This window comes from Antennarius striatus, chromosome 5 (assembly GCF_040054535.1).
Source record: "Antennarius striatus isolate MH-2024 chromosome 5, ASM4005453v1, whole genome shotgun sequence".
NCBI classification, from domain to species: domain Eukaryota; kingdom Metazoa; phylum Chordata; class Actinopteri; order Lophiiformes; family Antennariidae; genus Antennarius; species Antennarius striatus.
Window position 1 is genome coordinate 19,816,614 of NC_090780.1, and position 24,840 is coordinate 19,841,453.

Sequence of the window (24,840 nt, forward strand, 5' to 3'; positions counted from 1 at the left end):
AAACACTCTGCAACTACCTTTGCTGCTTGAGGTGCTAAATAACACTTCCTGTCAAACATACGCTTCAATCTTTGCTTACTTTCTTAGATGAAGTTAAATGTCTTTTTTTTTTTTTTTTTTGGCAAGTCCTCTAAGAAAACGACACATAGTGGAGTTTGCAAATTTAAAAAAAATGACACTGGCTTTAGTTTCGAGATGAGCAATGCACCTAATAGGCAGATGAGACGTCTAGAGAATGACTGAGTTTAAGAGCATAGAGGTGTGGAGAGAAGCAGTGCGAGAGAGAGAAACCCCTCTGGGTCATTAGACTACAGACAGACAGAAGCTGGTGTCACCACATCCTTCATTCTCTCACTCTCCTGGACAACAGGAGCTGAGCAGGAAGGTGTGAGGCCACTGAGCCATGTTCAGTGATCCTGACATGTGCTGGAAATGCTGGGATAAATGAAGATACATTGCAGGTCCAGTGGATATTAATTGTGCACCTACTTTTTCTTCAGTCTGTCAGCATTTTTTTGCTGACAACAAGAACAAGTGAGTGGCACATTTAATACAACGTATTCAATAGACATACAAAACTGTGAGAATCAGACAGATACTGTCTATTTCTTCCAGTTTTTGGCTGGTTCCATCTCCTGTGTCACATTCTGCATGGCGGTGATGAACAGTTAACTGTGACATCTCAAGTTTCAATATTAAACATCTGCTGTCAAATAAAGCTGCGATAAGACAATACGGCGCTGCCTCGGCACAGTGGCCACCATAGATTCACATCAGGAAAGACAAATAGACCTCGGCTAATGCTGACGGAGCACTCTGGGCGGAAAATGTAGACAGACATTCAATCATTTGTTTGACAAGCGGAGACATATTCGAGAAAGAGGATTTCTGTTTCCATAATTCCAAAAGCCATAATCAATTTGTGTCCCCTTTCAGAGGTCGGATGAACGATTCACCTTGACAGCAACTTGAATACATGCATCTCAAACTACATGTTATTAGGGAGTGAGGAAACTCATCAGAACAGAGGAGGAAAGATGGTTTCAGACATGTGTTCCTTTCATGGGGGGTAACATGATGGATGAAAGAAAACGTTTAAAGTAGTGCAATCAGCCGATTAAAAAAATTAATCTAATTACAGGATTTGTAGTTAATGAATATAATCGCATTTTAACCTCATACCTGCTAAAGGTAAAGAATAATGCCAAATAAAGAATTTGAATTCTAGGACATTACAAAATTATAGTACATGACTAATCAATAGTATACACCAAGAAGAGATTTGAAATCCACATTTTTATTGGTTAAGTGTGCTTTATAAATAAAATTCAAAAGAAAAAAGGCCAAGCACATCAGCAAACCAGTTAGGCCAGGTGCATTTCTCAAAAATGCAATACAAATACAGTTAAATAAAATAAATAAAATTCAGAAATAAAATAAGGATGAGTGTCAAATAGGCACATAAGCAGACTCTCAATCAAAACGAATACTAAAGCTGACTCAATACAGCAATTCAAAATGAATAGCATAACATGGCAATAAGGCAACTAAATAGCAAGATGCCAACAGGCTTTTCATTTAAAAGGGTAAGCTAACATTCAACTCTGTCCCTGACATGTTTTGTATTTAAATGATATGTTAGGCTGGAGCTGCTTCGCTGATATGAAAATTCTCTTTTACAAAAGGTACAAATCATAATAATAATGATAATAATAATAATAATAATAATAATAATAATAATAATGGATTAGATTTATGTAGCGCTTTTCTGGACACTCAAAGATGCTTTACATCGGATCCATTATTCACTCCTCATTCATACTTGGTGATGGTAAGCTCTGTGTGCAGCCACAGCTGCCCTGGGGCAGACTGACGGAGGGTCTACAGCGCAGAATCACTGCTTTTTTGTTGATAGTCCCGTCTTTGTTCTTTTTATAAATAAACTTTCCGCCCAAAGGTCCGAGTGGGCTTGCCTCGCTCTCCTGTGTCGCGTCCACCTCTGTTGTCAGTCACCCTGCTTTTGACTAGTGGTGCAGGTAGGAAGTGACGTCACTGCAGCCTACGGGTCACTCAATGGGCCAAATTTAAAATGCTTGCGCATTGACTTGCCAATTGCGATTAATTGCGTTAATTTTTATAGCGCGTTAATTTGCAGGGTAATTAATTAATCTATTTAAGGCGTTAAAGTGACAACCCTATTTTAAAGCTGAATCAAGAGATTTTTTTTTTTTTTTTTAATTTTGTAGTTCAGTTTTTGGTATTCATTTACTGAGGAGTGAGAATCACATGGGGTCACCCGCAAGTTATTAACAGTTCAGTGCCAGCCAGATTGTACAGAACAGGTTCATCAGAACCATAATTAAAGGTAAAGGCTTAAAAGTAGCTGTGAACTGGTAAACCGTGAAATATATTTCAATTAGGGAGGTAGGCCCAGCTGTATTCCCTGGAGAGAACAACTCATCACTCCTCCCGAGATCCTTTCTAAGCTTAATTCAGTAGGTTTGGTTAGTAACTATTTTACAGCATTGAGGTTGCATTAAGTTTACCGCCATCCTAGATCTACTGGAGCTGATGGTAAAAAAAAAACCCTTTGATCAAAAATCAATAAATCCATCGTAAAGTACAGCAATTCACAAATCCATTTCAATGGACTCCTCTACATGGAATGTCACAGGTTACAGTCAGATGAACATCTCTGACGGAGACTGAATGAACCCAGAAAACAGAGACAGAAGGTATTGCTGAAGCCTCACATCCTCACGTCGCCTTGAAATAGATGGTTCCTGTTGAGACAAACTGATGAGTTGACAGCGTAGCGCACCGCTCTCTGTCTTGTTAAAAGTCAGTGTGTCTCTCCCAGCAGTCCATCTCTCTCCTACAAATCGGCTTGAAGATACAAGAACCCCAGTCAGATCATTCAGACTGGACAGTGTGTCCTCAAATAGATTTAAAGTGTTATTGCTCTTAAATGGACAGTTACGACATTATTTGCCAGTATAGATTTTCCCTTCTTACAAGAAGGCAGTCTATTCTATAAGTGATACATTTGTAAATAAAAGTGAGCAGTCTGTATTCCGAGTGGCATTTACAGTAATGAATAAGTCAGCGAGAAATAATCTTTCATGTTCTGAAGACTATCTGATTCTGATTCACCTCTGGCAAAGCTTCCATGTCATTAGTATTTATTGGTTTAGCAGTGCCTCTCCAACCCCTCAGACCTTTAACTGCTTGTACTCCGGTTCATTTTCTCCTGCCTTGAGTGAGATCAGATGGTAGTAAATTAGATCCTGCTCCAGTCTGATGTCAAGTGATTGTCTCAGACAGAGCGCACAGGTGCTATTTAACACAGGTGGCTGATTCCCCCAATTATTTCCAATGAACAGTATGAAGATAGACAAACCAGTCATACAGTCACTCAAGGTGTTCAAACAACCCATCTGCCTTGCGACACACTGACTCCCGTGAACTTATTTTTAGCCGTAAGCATACATTTTAAAAAGATTTCTTTGATATATATTTTTTTTGTCTCTTATGCATATGTTTACTTGTATAACACAGAAAAGAAGACAGGTACCGTATCGTAGATTATCATCACCTTTATTCATGCAGCATCATACACTGCTGATCCATCTGATCTAGGCCCTTCAAGCTTTTTAGAAGCGTCTTACTGAAGTGAAATAGCTTGCTCATGTTAATAGGGCAAAGAGACACACTGGCAGGTAATTGTGATGCAGCAGAGCTACTTGATTCCATCATTTAAATTCATTGTAGGGGACAAATGTTAGTCATTGAGTGCGTGTTTGCAGAAGGATCCCTTTGCCTCTGCAACTCATTTACCATGTGACAGCCAAATTAGATTGCTTTAACTATACAACTAATTTAATTTCTTAATCATTTCACTTCGCGGTATTTTCTTCTTCTTCTTTTTTCTGCAACACAATGTGTAAAAGTGTCATATACAAATTTGATTTCTATTATATTAATTTGTTATTCATTATTTATGAAACGTAAACAGAATCCAAAACTAACCTGTGAATTATCATCAAAAATATACTTTCAATGTGTAGTTTCTAATTTAAACGAATAACAATAATAATAAAAAATCATAACAATAATGATGATGATGATGATGATGATGATGATGATGATGATGATGATGATGATGACTTTTCTCACATTTCCAAAATTTCAATTTTGTGCTAACCAAACTAATTTTGTTTTGGCCATTTCATGATTACACAAGTCAGTACAGTTTGCCTGCATTTAATAGCTTCCAACTACTTCCATTTTAATAAAAATGATTAACATTTTCTGAAGAGCATAAATCGTGTCTGGTTCATTATGGCGCCTTTTAACTGATTTTTTTTGTCATTGCACAGATATCTTATTTATTCATAATAATAGACAAATGGAACAGAAGGGTACATGGTTTAAACTATAAAGTAAACAAACTACTGTCCTGTTTTTGCTGTGGACTAATAGAGATACATTTTGGAACGTTGGACTGTCACTACTATTTAGGGGAATTCCACCTGGTTGGATTGCTAGAGCTTCACGTTGAATTTGGGGAGAAAAGATTGACTGCCGGGGGGAGCTAATTTGACTTTTAAAAAAAGCAAGCACCACACTGGGTTGTCCATCTATTCTTTAAGAACAAATGAATTGAACTGCAGTCTAAAACGGTAAATCCATATATAAAGAGCTCCGGTAGATTTATGTAAAGAGCTCTACTTTATCAAAGGATCTCCAGCTGATCTATTTGAAATTTGGTAGATCTCCCTGCGAACAAGCCTACTGCATTACCCACCCTCAAAATGGTGATGCACAATAATATTTGTGTTGGTTCAGTAAAGATTTCTGTAAGCCTTTGTATTAGTCTGTAAAACAGGATTTCTACTTCACTTGTACTGCTGGTTAACTTTGCTGACCTGCCTGGGGTGACTTAAGAGAGGCTTTTGAGGCAGGTCCAGCTGAGGGAGACAGGAGAAAACAATTATACTTAAGAAGCCAGCCCAGGAAACTGCAGCACTTGACCAATATTAATCACTGTACAGAAAAACAAGAAAATGACTGATAATGAGCAGACTTGGCAACATTGTCAATCAATTGATGTGGAAAAATGATGATGTGTCTCTTTTTCTATGGGAGGCCACCAGACTGATAAACACAAGGTTTAACAGCATGAATGCAATGACTCCTGGGTCTTTCTGTATAATAATATTAATGGTAATATTAAATTTAATATTATTAATATTGATAGTAATATTAACTAGCTCCAGATGGCCAGCTAAAGCTGATGAAATCAACTGTTGAAAGACTGAAATGTAAATCTTGCTTTTGCTCAGCATGTGAGAAATTTGTGAACTCTGTTTCAAAAATTAATGTGAATTTGAAGTTATACATTTTCCAGTAATATCAGTGTGACCTGCATTACAGAAATAGGAAAAGAGAAGTTTGACCGTAGTAACAAGCAGCACTTAAATGGCAATATATAAAGCAAGTGTCGAATAGAGAATATCATATATAACTCGTGGTCTACTTTCACAGTTTAGAAAAATCAGTAAAGAGCACCTCTAACTGAATATCCAATTATGTGTGGAGAAAAAAAGTCAAAAAATGGCACACGGGCCAGAGAGAGTGACAATTCAACCTCCACTCTTCGCTCTCCTCTCGTCTGCAATAAAACGCAGTGTAATAGGATTCCTAAGCTTTTCCAGTGACTGCTTCCACTATCACACAGACATTTAAGTGCACTAATCCATGACAAATTGTCTCATCTGATCCATGACAAATCGTCTGAGGGGCCGATAGAGACGAGTGGATGGAGGAGGGGGCGAAGGCGAGGACAAGAAGATGGAGGGTTGAGAGAAGAGACCAGGCACGAAAAGAGCGTCGCTCAGTACCTGGATGCTCGGGCGGTTATTACCTAGGCTTGAGAAAGGTTGCTTTCATTACCTCAAAGGGCATTCTGCACGATATAAAGCAGAGTGGCATTGCACTGTTGAGCTCCCTACGAAGCTCACCACTTTCAATGCAATTATCATGCGGAGCTCTATTACAGAATTTCATTTTATTGATTGGCAAATGGTAGGATTTATAGGTGCATTGTTAAAAAAAAAAAAAAGCTTGTAATTACATTTGCCTTTTAAGTAATTCATCATTTTCACCCATGAGTTTTATTTGGCTCTAAAACAACTGGACAGTGGCTGAATTGCAGCAGAAAAGGTGTCTGCACCTCAAATTCAATTATACAACATCATTGAATGAGTCTTAGTAATAAATATAAACACACAATTCTATATGTAATATTTCACAATTGATTTTTCCAAGTACATTCCTAAGACTTAGTTGTTGTTTGAGCTGTCAAAGGCTGTTGGCACACACCAACCTCATGATGGAAGTCAAAAATTAGTGCTGCAACTAGCACCGGCAGCCATTTACGCAGTGCTGCAGCTAACTGCAAACAGCTCAGGTGCATCAGCAGCATTCACAAATAATAATCAATGTTAATCCAATACAAAAAGATAATTTTCAACAGTGCTTTCATAGCAGTAAACCTGTGATAGGTCTGCACTGTAACACAGTGACACGTAAATATTGTTCTTCTTGTGTCTGGTGTTATAAGTTACATGGTAGAGGTACTTTAGGGGTAAGGGTACTCATGTGTACAAGAAGCGGAAGTACCATTTATCAATACTAGCGACTACCATCCTATTGGAGGCTCTAAAAACATGCCTGACACAACCACATGAAAAGCTGTTCCACAATATTTGGCAGTGAAAGATTGGTTGCAATTGTGTTTATACATAAATTATATGTACGTCTCTGTGTTTGCATGTATACATGTATGTCCATGACCCAGTGCTGGCAGCCAGATCAGTTGCTTCATTTTCAAACATTATGACTCAGGCATAATCCACTCAACTAAATCTAATTAAGTTTTCATTAAACATGTATTCTCCCACTAATTAGTCCATGCATTTTTTTTTGTGTTTTTTTTTTTTTTGCCCGGGATGTCAAAATAAGAACAGAATGCCCACATGGAACGCTATCCCTGCATGCTGCATAGATACATCTCCTGCTCATAAAGGCTTTTACAACTCCACAGACATGAAACAGGAAAATTACCACCTTCTGCAATAATGAAAGTGTTAGTGGTGCAACCATAAAAATAAAAAAAATCTGTTCACTTCTGTAATCCTGCTGCCAGCATCAAGCTATTCAAACGTTGATTTGAGAAACTACGTAGTTGGAAATGATGCACATTGGGTTTGTGAGTTCATAAAGTTAAAGTCTCAACAATCCTAAGCACTGCCAGAAAAATTGACAATCATCTGAAGGAGAGCCATATGTGTAGCAATGGAAAGAAAAATCAGTTCAATGTGTATATAAAGCTTCCAGACTGTTACCCTATACTCATCAAGCAGAAGACAGCTACTCTAAATTAGGATAAAGGTTTGTTTCAGCATCCTGTCTATTGTCAGATTTTTCTTTTCCCCAGAAAACTCCAGTGCTTAGATCTCAAGTTAAAAAACTGGAGCATCGGTACATACATAAAGCTAAAGTCGAGCACTACAGCATTTTGACAGTTTGTGTTCTCAAAGCCCAAGATGCATAAGATCATTTTTGAAAAATGTGCGCTTACGACAATGTTTGCCCTACTTCGACCATATGATTAGTCTTGGCTTATCAAAGTAATTACATGTTTTCCACACTGAGGGAGCATTATGGACGATTGAACCACGGCTTCATTAAAATGCCTCCTACTCATCTGCGAAAAGACTTTTTAAATCAGCAGTTGAAAGGCAGCAGCACCACTGCATAACTTATTGGGTTTCTCAGTGACATTATATCCCATTTCATACACAGTTGTGAAATGTTTTTCATGTACATACAGAATCAGCATGACTACAATTAGGCCGTCATTTATATTTGGTTCACATTTCATTGTATTGATTAACTCCAACAAGGATATTATGTTTTTAACAGTGCTGTTGGTTTATTTGTTTCTTAGCAGGATTACTGAGAAACCTCAGACATACTTTGCTTATGTTTTTAGATAAATAGATATGTCCCCAAGGAAAATCCATTAGCTTCTGGTGGTGATCCAGACCATAATCTGGACCAACTGATCCAGGATCTTTCAGCTTTTCTTGATGAGCTTAACAGAAAAATCACCAGTCTGAAATAACAAATAAAAATGCTACAACCATGAACTCATAAGAGATTGGAGGCGAAACGGTATTGATTCAATTGGTTAAATGAGTACCGCCAAAGCATTTCTGAGCAGGTTCTTTAGTGTTAATAATACTAGTATTAATGATACCATGTGATTCCAAATTCTAGCATTTCATGGTCAAGGAGTCAATATGAGGGCCTCATTATTATACCATTGCTTTAAGGAGGAGTGACATAACAGGGACACTGGAGTGTTGAATAAACAGCAACTAACTTGCATAATAAAGGCTTTCATCTTATATGCAGAAGAACTTGTAAAAGTGTAATACACACTATCTGAACAAAGCAAATAGGTATCAAATCACAATTTGCAGGTGTAGCTAAAGCTACACCAAAAGCAAGTATTGTGTTGTTCTGTCTGCTCTGTCTCTGTCAGAATCTTCATAGAAAAAATGCAAGCAGCAGTTAAGTGTTGTTATATTCCCCCCTGGTACTGATAAATTACACAAACCTGCCTACCTTATGTACTTGGCTTTAACAAGGGTAAATAAATGGGCTAGCTGCTAAGTGTAACCGACTACAACATTTTAAATTTGGAAGACAAGAAATCTGCCTCTTCTAGCAAGACACTGACAATGTAAATTGGTTACACTTTTAGTGACTTGAGATGGAGTCCAATATCATGTGCTGTCAAGAGTGGCCTGGTTTGTGTAGGAGCAGGCCTGGCAGCGAGGACTTGTGTTCATTGTGTTGGCAGGTAGGGAGAGTGCAGAGTCGTGTATGGTGTGTGTGTGTGTGTGTGTGTGTGTGTGTGTGTGTGTGTGTGTGTGTGTGTGTGTGTGTGTGTGTCACGTCAGATTCAGCTCATCTGTCAATGTAGTGGATTATTTCTTGAGAGACCAGAATTGGCTGCCCAGAATCAGGCCGCCATCAATCTTCAGCCACACTAGCAGGACACGAGGGAGGCCGTGTGGTGCAGAGGCTCATGGGAAAGAGAGAGGCGCTGCTTCCTAAGCAGGTGACGAAGCAGTCAGGCGACTCGTTATTCGATATGAGCTTCGGCGGTGACTCTGCTGACATGTCATGGCAACATTTTTTGTAACATAAAGTGATCTTAAAACTTGATCTTGACAGTCGTGCTTTCTTCGCTGTTGTGGATGGCATCTAAGCTGATTTGTTAAACATTGTTAGATGCTTCAAGAGCCTGAGAGATTACAGCATTCCCCAGCTCATCTTGACCTTCACTTCCCCTCCTCAGATACCCACACGGCCCCTTGTGGATCTCTGTATATGGTTGAAGAGTTCTCATAAGCAGTATCATCGGGGTTGCATGCCAAGCTCAACAAAACATGGTTTGAGGACAAAGCGTACTACAAAATAAGCCCTTCCTATTTTCCCTACCAGCCTGGACTTGTGATTGACCGAAAGATGCAGCGTAAAAGCAGACTGATGAACCTTTCTCAACAAACACTTGTAAAAACTGGATTGCTTTGAATAAAACACCAATTAATCTGTTTATCAGCAGAGATATTTTGCATCATACATTTTTCATGCTTCATTAATAAAACCATTTAATGATTTAAATTTCTGCATGTCAGATAATATAGTGTGCATCTTTTCATCGCCCTTTGGAGACATAAACATTATTTGATTACAGAAAACAATATATCAGGAAAGACACATGGATTTTTTTTTCAACAAAAGACATCTATTGTTTTCCCTTCTGCATCCTACATACCTATTTATATCTGAGGGTTCTTGCCTCTGTGAAACCAGAGAGCTTCTCACATTATAAAATCAATTCTAATTCAAATATTCATCGTAGCATTTCAATTCAGAGAGAACAGTCATGGTTAGATCGGTTAACGCTGCTGAGTAAGATTGATGTCAGCTTAATCCTCTTTAGAAAAACATGATATACAGTAAATTGTACAGTTAGTGAGCAGCAACAAGGAGGAAAAAAAACACAGAAATGTGTTCTATTCAAGCACCCAATTGTGATTACCATTATCTCAGAGAAGCCCACTGATGAGGATACTAAACTATCCTCAGATTCTGGCTGTCAGAACCAGTTACAGCTCCCATCCATTACTGTTTGATTATAAACATTTTCTGGACAGAATTTGTGTTGAAGAACACCAATGCGCTCAAGTACATCTCTCTTTTGATGACCTCTTGGTGACTTTTCTGGAGCTTCAATTGCTCGGATACTTAAAATGAAATATGAGATTAAAAACATCAAAATCACCGAAGCATGTGTTTATGCGTCTCTAAAGGGCAAGCTCACATCCTCTTAAAGTTGTCATATCTTGGACACGGCAGCAGTATTCCCATGGTGAAGACATGCGAAAATGCCACACCAGAGAAAATCGTCCTGTAAATGTTCGAGAATGCACGGGTCTTCCTCGTGCATCGAGTATGTGAGTTGACCCGTCTGATCAGAAGCCTTTCAGAGAACTATCTGATGTGTGAATGACTCTTCTAGATCTGTTGTAGTTGTGGATTGGGGGGAGGAGGTGGGGGTTGTTTTTTTCCCCTTCTTCCCCGTTGGGATCACTGCATTATTCAAGAGACACTTAGTGAGCCTTGCACTTCCTTCTACATCTTCAGCACCAAACTCTACTTGCCAACCAATTGAAAAAAGGCAAAAAGAAAAAAAACAAAAAAACAAAACAGAAGACTGCCTTTAAAAATTCATCCCGAGCCCTCTGTCGCTCATCCTTTTGTTCCAATTAATGAAACCAAGACACTTTGAAAACTTTTGTATCATAGCTTGGGATTTTTCATGTGTCAACTCTGCAACAGTGAAAGTAAGCCAATGCTTCAACACACTGCTTTAAGTCACCGCTGTTCAACACAAGCATGGAGAATTTAATGCTGGATTTATTTCTTCTCTTGCCGCGCCTGAATTATTGCCTTTTTTTTTTTTTGCTCTGCAATTCATAACGCGCAGAGAACCAAGTAGAAGATAGCGCCGATGTTTAACAGCCGCTTGGCTTCTGGAGAAAGCTGCGCTCTGAGGGTTCAGCATGGGAGTCGTACTCATTGTTAGAAGCTTAAAGAAAGCTTCGCTCCAGAAAACCATTGCCTTGCCTGTAACACTCCCACATACACCAGAGGCAAAGCTGTTAAGCTTTTCTATAATCAGAGAATTAGATCTGCCTCTGTGTCTACGCTCCCCTCCTGCCCCTGTGGAGCAGGAGGTGTCAGGATTATTTGCTAAATATTTCCAGTGCAAAAGACGGAAACACAATTATCATTTCCATCGGAAACCATAAACCAAGTTCCACTGGCTACCACCACACTAAGAGCAGCTTACAGCTTACTTCATAGAGAAGTAGGAAGTACCCCCACAGACACACACACACACACACACACACCCATTCACAGATCATCTCCCTGTTGGCTAACTTGTAATTTTTGAAGATGCTCTTTGTGTAACAGAGATTCCATGTCAAGATTTAAATAGAGCATCTCACTGATCCTAAATATTAACTATGTCTTTTTACCATTAATCTAGAATTAGATACATACATATGGATATATATACATGTATATAAAATATCAGATCTTCCCTTTTGCTCATCCTCTAAGACAACGATCTTGGCGACTCGCTTTACAACACGGTGGCATATCATTATGACGGCAGCTACTCGTTGCCGCTTTAAAGCAGCTGCTGTGTTGTAAAACCAATGGCTGACAAAGACATAGACGTACCCAAGGTGAGAATGTCTGTGCGACCAGGCCGGGCCACATGGTGCTGCTGGATGGTCTGGTAGAGAGTGGCTTGGCACAGCAGCAGGAAGCCGAGGCTAATCCACATGGCCAATAACCAGGACATGGTTGGGCCGGGTCTGCAGGACGAAACCTGCATGTAAATGCAGAAGAAGAAGCATAGTTTTTGCTTTTCTGTGTCAAACAAAAGGCTCAAAGCTGTAACACTCATGTGTTACACCAGTACGTTCCCCAGCTGTTTCTGTTCTACAGAAATGTGAAGTTATTTTCTTATAATACCAAGAATGACAATAAAAAGAGGGGACCATTGCGTCTTGTCTGAAATAGATTTGTGCCACATAAAGAAATAAAACAGAAATTGGAAAATAGCATGCTGGTCTGTTTGTTGGACTCTGTCAGATCTTATTAGCGATTAAATTAAAACTTTTGACTTCCCGCAATTTTAAAAGGGACCACATTTCTATGCACTAACAGCCTTCCAGCAGATTTATTCAGTGACTACTTAATGGCTGCTGAGGGCCCGCATATGGAGACACGCCTTTCTCCTCATTGAATAATGAGGCTCTCCGCCTTCACAGGTGTTGTTGGGGCGTTCCTGCAGAAGAACCCCCAAAGTGGCAAATTTAAGAGCATCATCCCATCCGTCTGTGGCTTGTTGAATAAGATTATGTCAAATATGAACTTCAAAAAAGTTCTGACGTTGAAATAAGTGTCACAAGTGCCTTCAGAGAGCACCAGGATGCCACTGCTGGTTTAGTTGCTCCAATTAGGCCAGTCAAAAAGCACATCGGGAACACACAGCCTCCTGTTTTTAATATATTAAAACGCGATTTAAGCCATTAGGATTTGTAAATGTTGCCCGTGTGTTCGGCGCTCCCAGTGACATTGAAACTGTTTAGTATTCAGTGAAAATTAAGCATATAATTAGGAACAGTGTATTGTAAATCCCCACCCCTGCACTAAATCCAACATAATCCGCGGTTTTGTGGAAATGTGAACTGGTCCCATGGGCGTGTTTTGCCTTTCTCTTCTTTTAACCACACAGTATTTCTACCAGACTGGAAATGATCGTTGCGCTCTCGGTGTTACCTGCGGACCGCATGGAACTCTGCGCTCCCGCAGCTCCTCGTCAGTCATTTTTGACGCAAATAAAAACATGGTTCTTAGCTCTCACCGGCTGTGTTCAACCTGAGAAGGATGGCGATTCATTGGAAAGAAGACGAAGGACGAATCATTTTAATTTAACTTGAAAGGAAAAGTAGATTTCCAGAAAGTGGGATAAAAACTTCTACAATAACAGCGCGACGTGGACGCGCAAAGCTTTTTATCTATTCATAAATGTTCATAGAAATATTCATACAAAAGACTTCTCCTTTATGTGTTTGTCACGTCAGTCGTGACATAATAAATGCGTTCGAGGGATGGAAACAGCAACACACCTGCAGGCGCTAAAACCTCTCCGATCGTTGCGTCTGCATGCGAGCGATTTAAGATTTTTTTTTTATTTTTTTATGCAGCCACAACTTAGAAGACTCCTTCATTACGCCTCTGTAAATATCAATAAATCAATGAGACTGCTCGTGTCGATGCATCATCCTCTCTCATTCACATCGCAACAATAAATTTATTCAATAAAACACTCCGACAATCTGTGCATGTGTCCAGTGTTAAGTTTTTCCTGGTGATTGGAATGCAACACATGAACCTAATTTAAATATGTCTAGAACTTGTATGACAAATTGCATTAAAGAACGTTATATATTATCAACTACATCGTGAAATGTAGCATTTTCTATTCTGTAGATGATGTTTCACACAACTATCTCCGTTTACACTTTATAAATCAAGATATATCAACTTTACTTGACATTTTTTTTAGAAGCAATATGTTGGATATTCCAAGATAAATATGTTCCAGTAAATCAAGCCCCACCCATCCCGTCCACAAACACCAGTGGTAATCCTCGAAAGTCTCACACCCTTACCTGAGCAGCGTGTACAAGAGGAAAGGCGCTCAGTCACAACCACTGCCTGTCTGCCCAGCAGACTCACTCCTTTGTCTTAAATCCATCCATACTTTCAAGTCAGGGATCCCAGCCTGAAATTCCAGTGCCTGATAAACTCAATAACACCAAAGAAGGAGAAGGGGGAGGCGGGATGTTCTCCTCAGTATCCTCTCTTCCCAATCCCTGCTGCTCAGTTCCTTTAGAAAATCCGTATTAACACAGTCACCAAAAGCAAAACAACCAGGGGTCTATGTCACAAACTGGCCAGGATTTGAGGGATGGGGTAGCTGATCATGTCACTGCTGCATCAGGCACAAATGAGTTGATCTCCTTCTTCTCTCTTTCTTCCACTCTGTGCCTCTTCTCCGTCAGTAGAAGTCCTATGTTGTGATGACAGGGAGCTAATTTACCCCCCCCCCCTCACTTGTCGCCTCCTTTTCACGCGTGCAGCGGAAGGCTCCTGTGGAATGACTGCTCTGTCTGCTCTTGGCTGCGTCCCCCCATTGAGAAGCTGCGCTGATAGTATGAGCCTTAGTCCTCCCTCCAACGCACTAAGTAGAGTCTGTGTCAGAGAGGCAGAGCGGGCGTGCGTGTGCGTGTGCGTGAGGCGCACTGTAGCCCAGCTGGAGAGAGAGAGAGAGAGAGAGAGGGAGAGAGAGAGGGAGAGAGAGAGAGAGAGAGAGAGAGAGAGAGAGAGAGAGAGAGAGAGAGAGGGAGAGGCAGATCACATGTCTTAAAGCAAGACTGCCCACTTCTGCATCAAGTTTTCATCAGTAAATGAAGCATTCCATATATTCCAGCAAACCGCACCCCCATGCATGATGAGGAGACATATGCAGGTATAGCCTTAAGCTTCTGTTCAGTGTGTCTGACTGTGTGTGTGTGTGTGAGTGTGTCACTGTGTGTGTGCATGCGTGTGTGCACTACTGGAAAGAGTACAGAGGAACGATGAGTGAACACGTCTCTTTAGTCATCACCTTCCAACATTTGAGGGGTGAAAATGAATGTGTTCCAAGCACAGCACTTTTAATAGACAGCAGAGTGGCTCATCAGAGTTGTGCAATCACCATATTATCCATTAAGAGCTGGCTGTGCTCTCTCTACCTGTTTTTGTGGTGATGAGTGGGGATTCTTTTTATTTTTTATTTCTTTTCTAACCCGCCTGCCTCTTTTGGATGTTTTCCACTGCTGAAACAAACTGCACCAACAGTCTGAGTCTGAGAGAATCTTTCTTCACTTGCTCACAAACTGAATTTAGTTCTCAATCCATTGTTTTGCATATGTATGTGTGTGTGTGTGTGTATGTAGGTGTATATATGTGGGTGATCCCGGTGTGTCTGAGCCATGTGGGCAGGGGAAAGCAACCGGTCTTGTTTGCATGGAGCGTGCGTTCCTTCAACACTTTCCCGGTCCATAAGGAGGAGCTCCCCTTTAATCCATTACGCTGTTAATCAGAGATTTACAGTACATGCTAATCCTACACACCTGCTGTGGCTGATGCAGTTTGACATTTCAGAGACAATGAACTCACAACCCACAACAGCACACATCTGAGGGGCGAAATAAGCTGGCAGACAGTGAGGATGGTGTTCATCCTGTGGGGGAGTACAGATAGATGACTATTCTAAATAAACTTCTTTGCGTGCTCGATGTGCAAATATAGTCCATCTATGTACAGTATGTCTTTGCATTACAATGTGTCATGATCGTTTTCCTGATTGGAAATTGTATTTAATTCTTTCATTTACGTTTTCTGGGATTTTCATGACTGTCATGAAATAGGAGAAGAGATGTGAGCACCTGATTGGCTAAAGTAATGCCACAACTTCGGACTGTGTGTTGTGCATTTATATAGTTTTGTAATAACTAATGGACACACACATATAAAGCATTTCAAGTGTTCCCGTTAAACAGGAAATGTAGAGATGTCACCAACCTGATTGCTATCTTTACTCTGTCAACTTTTATTTACACAGAATAACTTGGTGACTAACAAATAGGCCCATTTGTATTTTTTGAATTGTTGTTGATATTTCCTTTTGTGAGGAGCCTTAATAGCATGCACGCTTGAATTTCATTTTGTCTTCAGCGCTCTTATGATCCATCCCATTGGACTGAGATGAAGGCAGAAAATGAAACAGGCCCACAAGTAAGCCTCAGAGGGGAACTTATGATTTAGGGGATCCAATTACTACATGTTCCTTTCAGCAATGTGCAATAGCAAAAACAAGCCTTCCATTTGTATCCTAATTTGTTTCCTTTTGTTGATTTGTCGAGCCCCCCCCTGATTTTCATTCTGTTTCGGTCTGATTTTTGTTGGGAGAATGGACTGGGAAAACAGAATGTCACAGTAATTTTGGTTTGTTGTCATGGTGCTGCTCCTTCCTGCCCCCTTTTTAAGGCCTTCCATCACTTCCAAACAGCTGTCGCTGCAGCCCATGCCAAGACCTAACCACAACCGACCAATCGCTGGCCAACTCTGTGTTTGGATCTGGGCAGCCCAGTTAAACAGCAACGTTTGCCAATTTTACTCTCTTTTTGCCGTTTTTTTTTTCTCACTCTGTACCATTGTCTTTCTCTCTGTTTCACCCACTGGCTAATAAGATTCTTCCTTCCAGGCAGCCAGAAGCTTTAATATGCACAGCAGTGCTGAGAAACCACCTTTACCCACCAACCCCTACGCAGCCCTCGCTTTTCCTTTAAAGAAATGAGCTCTTGTTGTCCACCATTATTTTTACACAGTTTTCAAGCATTCTCACCACAACAAAGCAAATCATTATTTTTCTGATGAGGGGAGTTGTTGTGCCACGAAACCTACTCTCTATAGGCTCTATAAAACATTCAAAGAGGAAGATGGAGTGACACGGCGAGGCAGAAACAGAAGCGCAAAATGAAAATAGCGAGAAAGAAGTAAAGATTAAGGCAGGAAGAGGAAATCTATTTGGGAAAAGTATGCAACGGCAACGCTCATTCAGTGGTGGATGGTGAAGGAGATGATTAATGAAATTGGAGGAGCCCGATCTGTAGAAATGTTCTATTTCACATTAATCAAAAGTCTTTTTTTTGCCTTTGCTCTCAGGTGTTCTATTACTAAGGCAACCTAGCTTTCAGGACATTGTTGATTCGTCATGGGGGGGTGGGGGTGGGGGGGTTAATGTAAGGTTAGCAGGTATGCATCTCTCCCCTCATAAACCTGAGGCTCTGCTTTAAGCTTTTCTCTTCATTCATCAGATGCTGTTAAAACAATTTTTTTTTTTTTTTTTTGCTGCTTCACAGATGAATAATTCCTACTGCTATGTCCACGGCTCCATTTTCATCAAGAGGTAAATTCATTGTCTGCTTGGCATTTAAGGTCTAGTTTTGCTTTGCAGTTATTATACTTTCAATTCTTCTGCTGGTCCTTTCTGGACTGCCTTCATATTCACTGTGAACATCTCTTAACAAGTCAAGGATAATTTTTCTAGCACAACACATGTGATCGACAGTTAACGTTCAACTGGTTATAAGTTGATTCCTGCTTATTTCTCAGATATCAGCTCCACCTGTAGCACTGTCGAATTAAGAAAGCCTGCCCTGAGAGTAGGACGACATCAGGATGGAATAATATTGTTGGTCAGCTTGATCGTCCTGTTGTGATCCACGTGCAGAGGTCATTGGGTTGATCGCATTACGGGTTGTATGTCCTCCCTTCGCCTTACGAAGACCCAACAATGACCCCATGAGTTGGAATCGTCTTTTTACATGCAAAGACGCCAAAGACGGTCCCGGCTTCGGGTCGATGCCCAGAAACCTTGATCAGCTGGGTTGAGAGAGAGTGGCAGGAAAAGATAGAGAACTGAGGGAGAGATTCTGAAAGGGGAGAAAGGCTACGTGGATTTATTTGTTTTTGTTTAAATATAAAACATTTCTTTGGGCTATATTCTGTTATGTGTCACATAAATCTAGTTATGATTATTATTATTTTTATTTATTGAATTGGCTTCCACTTTTGTTATTCATATGCTCATTGGAGATTATGTTTTGTTTGTTTGGTTTTTTTGCATTCGGGCATATTAAAGTGGCTTTCAAGGCTTTCTCCTGTGTTGTATAGAAGAGCGTGTTATTAAAGATTTGTTGACTCTACCAAACTCCGAAGGGATATTATCCTCTCATATACAGTCATATACTGCAGGTAGCAATGAAATTAAGTTAGGGGATTTTGAAATGGGTCAGAAATTCTGTGCTGAGACTCAAGGGGTCTCGGCAGGGCATTTTCATTCCCTTGTTGGTTCAGAATGGAGACCTTTTTGAACGCCGTATGACTTTACTCCTGGAGATGATGGCAGCATTGGAAATTCCCCTTTACAGACCAATAAAAATGTCCTCTCCTTCTTGCTGTAATTGGACCAGGGACAGTGGGTTGGGTTCTGGCCCACAGAGGCCACCTGTGGAAATGTTTTGCTCAATTCACCACTATTAGTGTGATGAGACAGGGGACTCTTCAAGTGGAAAAAACAAAAAGTGAGTGGTGGTGCACACACAGCTTTTCACTTCTTAAACTGGAAAAGTGGCAGAAGTAGAATAACAGTAGCTTCCTGAGAAGCACAGCTGTCAACCTCTTTCAACAATACTTAACTGAACTGAGGAGTCAAAGATTCAATGATTCAGAGTCAAATTCAGAGCTACCATGTGCACCCGAGTCAAGGAAATTCACTAAATGAAATGTGATGAAATTGAAAAACAGTGAGATTTATGGGAGAATTCTCCGTAAACATTTGTAATCTGTACCAAGCAAAAGAAAACCACAACAACGTTTAGTTACTTTTTATATCCTGCTAATAGTGTTGATGTTTTAACATCCTTTAATTGTTTTTTCTTTGCCACTAGAGGCCTTTGCAAAGAAGACGTCGACTTCAAAACCTGCTTAATTTGATAAGTGAGCAAACAGTTGCCTATTTACACATTCAGCAGATGCAATCTTTCATTTGAAGACTATTTTATTTCTTCAGCTTCTTAATAAAAATATCTGACTCATAAGTCTCGCATATTTTTTTTTTTTTCCTGTTGTTTACTGCAGCTCACAATTGCCAGATAGAATATAGAGGGTTGATCAGAGTTTTCACACTGACAACAGTTGCCCACTGCTTCTGGGAATGACACTGGTGAGTAAGGTGAGAGTAAGCCGGTGATGTTGTGATATGAAGATGCTAAAATAAAACCAATAAAAAAAAGAGCATCCTACTTCAAAAGTGCACTATGTGAGGATTTCACATATTGCTAGATTCTTTTTTTCTTCTTCTAACTTTTTGGCAACCAAATGACTGCTAAAGCAAACATAAAGAATGTATTTTATCTCTTCACTTGAAGCGCCAACATTTCTGTTTTCATATAATTACCAATAGCAAATACAGCATGTACATGTGTGGGTATCAGTGCACATTGTTAGTCATTACCATTGTCACGATTATTACTATTTTAATCATTATTGTTAGCGGTGTTGATATTGTAATTATTATAAATGCTACAAGCTAAACTTCTTTTATTGCAAAGGTCAGTGTTCCTGTCTCTCACCCCCCCCCCTTGCTCTCCACCTGTCTATCACCCTCCCTCCACATCTCTATCTCCCCATCTCTCTCTCTTCCCCATCTGCCTCCCAGTCTTTCTCTCTCTCCTCTTTTCTCCTAGTTCTCCAAAACAGACGTCGGCCTACCGTGGGTCTTGGACCTGGTTGAGGTTTCTGCTTGTAAAAAGGCTGTTTTTCCTGATCAGTGCCTCTGTGTTCTTGCCCTTGGGGGATTATTTGTCCAATTGCTGTTAAAGAATCAGTCAGGAAGAGCTTTGATATAACTTGTGATGTGTTTTGGCGTGATATAAATAAAAGTGTCTTGACTTAAACACTGAGTTCTGTAGCTGTTTAACACTCCACTTAATCCCCCAGCCAACCACTGATGCTGTCTCTCTTCCATCTGGTGTGGGTCAAGTATCATATTGTGAATTTATAAGAGTTGTTTGTTGGGAAAAGCTGCAGCTGATGAGAGAACTGCGAGGGGCCCAACAACTGAAAGACTGACTGGACGACAGGAGAAAAAACACTAGAAAGCCAAGAAAAAACTGCAGAGCTCGTAACAATAGTCGTTTATTCCATTGCTAACACAAAAGCATTGGTGCAGAATATGGAATTATGTCTTAGCATGCTTTACTTCAATCATTCATACTTTATTGCCATTGCATACATATTCTTCTAGTAACACATACATCAGGCCAAAATTGGATGCAACCTGACTCGTACAAAAGAAGATGATCCCTTACAGTGAGACTCACCTCTTGCTCTGGTTGTCTGGGAAAAAAAAAAAAAAAAACGTAGGACACAGACAGACGGGTATTCAATTTCCAACACTTGGACTCAAAGAATGTGAAGAAGAAAAGATCAGGTTAGAAGTAAAAGAGGGCGAAATAAAAGAGAAGATCGTGACAAGCTGCCAGAAGATAGATGGAAACAAGGAAGGCATTCACACTCAAGCTCCATTCAAACATTCATTTAGTTTCTCTCTTCTGCTGCATTCATGCCTCACAGCCAATTCCAGGGTGATAAGCCAGCTGCGTGCTCCTCAAGGTAAGAGAGTGAATAGAAAAGTACAATCTGTGGATGATGCTAGAGAGGAGCAGTGCCTACATGCTGACCTTCCTTACGCCAGCTTTATTTCAGCTAGGAGGTGGGTTTCATAAAGGGATTATTTTGCTCAGTCACCTCTGACCTGTCTGTCTGGCTTCTATAACAGCTCAAGCTCCCTGTCCATCACTCCAAGAGGGGAGATAAGATAGTTTAAACCTGTGAGAAGGGATTAAACTCTGTTTCTTTACGTTGCGGCTGCCTAATGTACTGGTCACTCAGGAGGTCAGCATAATAAATGGAGGAACTGAAATAACCTTTTTCATCAAGCGTGAGACGGTTGTTCAACATTTTTCCTTTTCTGACAATTATGGTCTGTTAAAATTCGTGAAGCCCTGAGGAAAAAAAACCCCACCTCTTAATGCCAAACACGGAAAGTTCTCTCCATCAAGAGTTGCCATTTCCAAGACAATCCTTTGGAGTTGGACATGGACTTTGAGCTATTTATTGAGAGATGACTCAACCATACTCAAAAGCTCCATAACAGAGCACACATCTGTTGGAATGATTCATCAAATCCAGATAATGTCAGCCGTATATAATCAAGGACCTCAGAGATATGGAATGGCGAAACAGTCAGAACAGGGTTTCGTAGGATACAAAATGCCATGCTGGAAGTATTCTTGGATGTCCTGAATGCTTTATACTCTCTTAAGGACCATAGCTGACCATTCCAGACAGACAGCTGATGTCTCAGATGACGAGCCAGTGAGCCGTAACACCTCTCTCCAACAAAACAAAATCCCCTACAAGTCTCAAAGGAAAGCTCAGCCAGGGAGGCATCAAATTCCACCTTCCCTTTAGCAATAGTCCACAAGGCAGGATTGGAAAAAATGAGAAAAGCGAGAAAGCAAAGGAGATTGAGACATACAGAGGAGACATGTTTAAGTGGATGCATGGACTAACATAACAAGAAAGCCGGGAGAAAGGAAAGCACACAGAGTATAGGCATTTTCTCCTGTCTTCTCCCTCTCTTTACCCTCTGGCAATGTGGTGGTTATTTACTGCAGCCTTTCCATCCCGATGGAATGGGAGGGAAATGGACTCTTAACTGGGTTTCCATACATCACCCTACTGACACTGATGCTTGTAGTTTTGGAATGCCTGCATCTGATGTTTCTTTTTAAAAATCAATTATTTACAGAGTATCTGAAGATTCTTGCAATTCATCACAGCTAATTGCAGTGCATCACCCCCATTATTGATTGCATCAGGATTATTTTTCTTTAATTTCAACGTCGCTATAAATGGCAGAAGGAGTAGTGAATGTTAGGGACACAGCCAGCTGTGAAATGGTAGAAACTATGCAGAGCAATTGACTGTTCATCAGCCTGAACTCAATTCGCCGTGAAAGGGAAAAGTTTGGTAAAACCATTTTCAGGAACTTAGGTGACAGTCCCAAAGAACATATTGTTTACATGGTGTCAATAACACGAGTGAAATTAAACAACAAAAGAAACACATGGACACTCCCTGACTCAGTATTATTATCATCAACTATAAGACATGTGAAAAACGACTTAGGAGATAGTCGGACAAGTCAACAAGTATTAAAAAAAAAAATCTAAATTTTCCAATTTGATCAATTACATTTTTTTTGACGTGCAATATATCGTGGTTTATAGTATATATTTATTTATTTATTTATTTATTTATTTATTTATTTATTTATTTATTTATTTAATTTCTTCCTAATGTTATCAAAGAGTTACAGTCAAAAGTTGTTGTTTTTTCCACATTCCACATTTTTCATGTTTCCAAGTTTGCAGCTACACATGTTTTCACTAGGGCTGTCACTTTAATGCCTTGAATAGATTAAGTAATTACGCTGCAAATTAACGCGCTATAAAAATTAACGCAATTAATCGCGAGTGGCAAGTCAATGCGCAAGCAATTTAAATTCGGCCCATTGAGTGACCCGTAGGCTGCAGTGACGTCACTTCCTACCTGCACCACTAGTCAAAAGCAGGGTGACTGACAACAGAGATGGACGCGACACAGGAGAGCGAGTCAAGCCCACTCGGACCTTTGGGCGGAGAGTTTATTTATAAAAAGAACAAAGACGGGACTATCGACAAAAAAGCAGTGATTCTGCGCTGTAGACCCTCCGTCAGTCTGCCCCAGGGCAGCTGTGGCTGCACACAGAGCTTACCATCACCAAGTATGAATGAGGAGTGAATGAATATGGATCCGATGTAAAGCATCTTTGAGTGTCCAGAAAAGCGCTAAATAAATCTAATCCATTATTATTATTATTATTATTATTATCATTATTATTATTATTATTATTTGTACCTTTTGTAAAAGAGAATTTTCATATCAGCGAAGCAGCTCCAGCCTAACGTATCATTTAAATACAAAACACATCAAGGACAGAGTTGAATGTTAGCTTACCCTTTTAAATGAAAAGCCTGTTGGCATCTTGCTATTGATGTTGCCTTATTTAATGCCATGTTATACTATTCATTTTGAATTGCTGTATTGAGTCAGCTTTAGTGTTCATTTTGATTGAGAGTCTGCTTATGTGCCTATTTGAGACTCAGCTTTATTTTATTTCTGAAATGTATTTTTATTTAACTGTATTTGTATTGCATTTTTGGGAAATGCACCTGGCCTAACTGGTTTGCTGATGTGCTTGGCCTTTTTTGTTTTGAATTTCATTTATAAAGCACACTTAACCAATAAAAATGTGGATTTCAAATCTTCTCTTCTTGGTGTATTCTACTGATTAATCATGCACTATAATTTTGTAATGTCCTAGAATTCAAATTCTTTATTTGGGGGCCTTTAGCCGGTATGAGATTAAAATGTGATTAATTAGATTCATTAATTACAAATCCTGTAGATTAATATTTTTTAATTGCCTGACAGCACTAGTTTTGACAGATTTTATCAATCATCAATACTTCTTCCTACACCTTCTGAAGGAAGGTCGGTATGCATCTTTTAACGGTGGTGAGAAATGAATCATTTTAATGTTTAGGTGCAACAACCTGTTGTTCTTCCCTGGAATCCAGCCAAGTTATTGGTCACCATGGCATTCTTATCCTGTGCGTCTCATAGCATTAGTATTGTATGGCACCAATTAATGAGCCTCATGAAGAGGTCCCTTTATTCCAACGGGAAGCTGAATGCACCTGGAGCCCAAGGGGTGGATTAAGTTGTCATCCTGTGTGGAAAAATGTTAATTTGTCCTCTCATTGTGCCTGCCCTGCGAGAAAGACTGCTCGCTGTCTAATTGCTTTCACACAAAGCTACTGAAATATGATTGCATTATGAAGCAATAAAATAAATACATTAACCTTTACCTATCAATGTATTTTCCTGCAAATTGTTGGATTATATCAAAGACAGGACTTTTTTTATATTCAAGGTTTTATATTTACTGTTACTCTTGTCCATGAATGGCAATATTAGACATTCTCATTTAACGTCCACTTTTCACCTCCTTAAAGACAACAGATTCACACATGCAGTATGTAGTAGTGAAATACACATAAAAAAACAGGCAAAAAATTTGCTCATGCATAACCTTGTCAGCTTGTCTTTCATTCGACGAGGATGCAATTCATGTCAATATCGTTGGGGCAGGTCAAAATAAAAAAGCAGGAGGTGGAGCTGATTTGCTAAAGAGTGTAAGAAGAGAAAATGGGAACTAAAAGGAAGATGAATGATAGCTAGATGATCATGGGGAACGGGGTGAAGACAGCCGAGAAAAAAATGAAGCCTGCGAAAAAAGGAAAGAGTTCTGATTGACAATTTGCATCCTCTTCAGAGGGTATCAGGGGACATGATTGAATCCAGTCAGGCTGAACCCATTAGGGGGAGCGCTGCTGTCGGAGGTCGAGCAGAAAGCCATTCACAGGCAACCTGGCTCTACCTCTCGCTGGTCGCCATTTATATTCATGCCAGAGCTGACTTATTGAGGAATGAGAGTCAGAGTAAGAGAAATAAAGAAGGACTCAAGTGGGCTTTGTCTGGCCTTCTCTTTGTTAATTGTGAGTTATGAAAGGTCCCTGGAGATTAATCACTTGACCTGGGTCCAACTCATCCCATCTGATTGTGATTATTATTGGTCGATATGTCAATAAATTGATTCAACATCTCAAACGAATTCAAAACCGCAAGGCGCAAACATTTATCAGCAGTTATGAGAATGCCACAGACTTAAAGCAGATTAACAGGTCTCGTCTGATTGGTCCATGTCATCAAATTTTTGAACATTCCGGACGACAGCCACATGAAACATCTGGTTGAATTGGGGTAATAATT

At 39.8% G+C, this 24,840-nt stretch overlaps 1 protein-coding gene across 3 annotated transcripts in view; it reads right to left on the bottom strand.

Moving 5' to 3' along the window:
- Positions 1 to 14,407, bottom strand: part of LOC137595470 (chemokine-like protein TAFA-1) — a 104,016-nt gene extending 89,609 nt beyond the window's left edge. For all 3 annotated transcript variants that reach the window (XR_011035437.1, XR_011035436.1, XM_068315615.1), the window contains exons 1-2: positions 13,899 to 14,407; positions 11,896 to 12,046 (exon numbers count right to left, since the gene is read on the bottom strand). Coding sequence is in view for 1 of the 3 variants with exons in the window: in XM_068315615.1 (XP_068171716.1) it covers positions 11,896 to 12,019 (124 nt within the window). In the remaining 2 variants the exon portion in view is untranslated. The remainder of the gene's footprint in view (positions 1 to 11,895; positions 12,047 to 13,898) is intronic.
- Between the last annotated feature and the right edge of the window lie 10,433 nt (positions 14,408 to 24,840).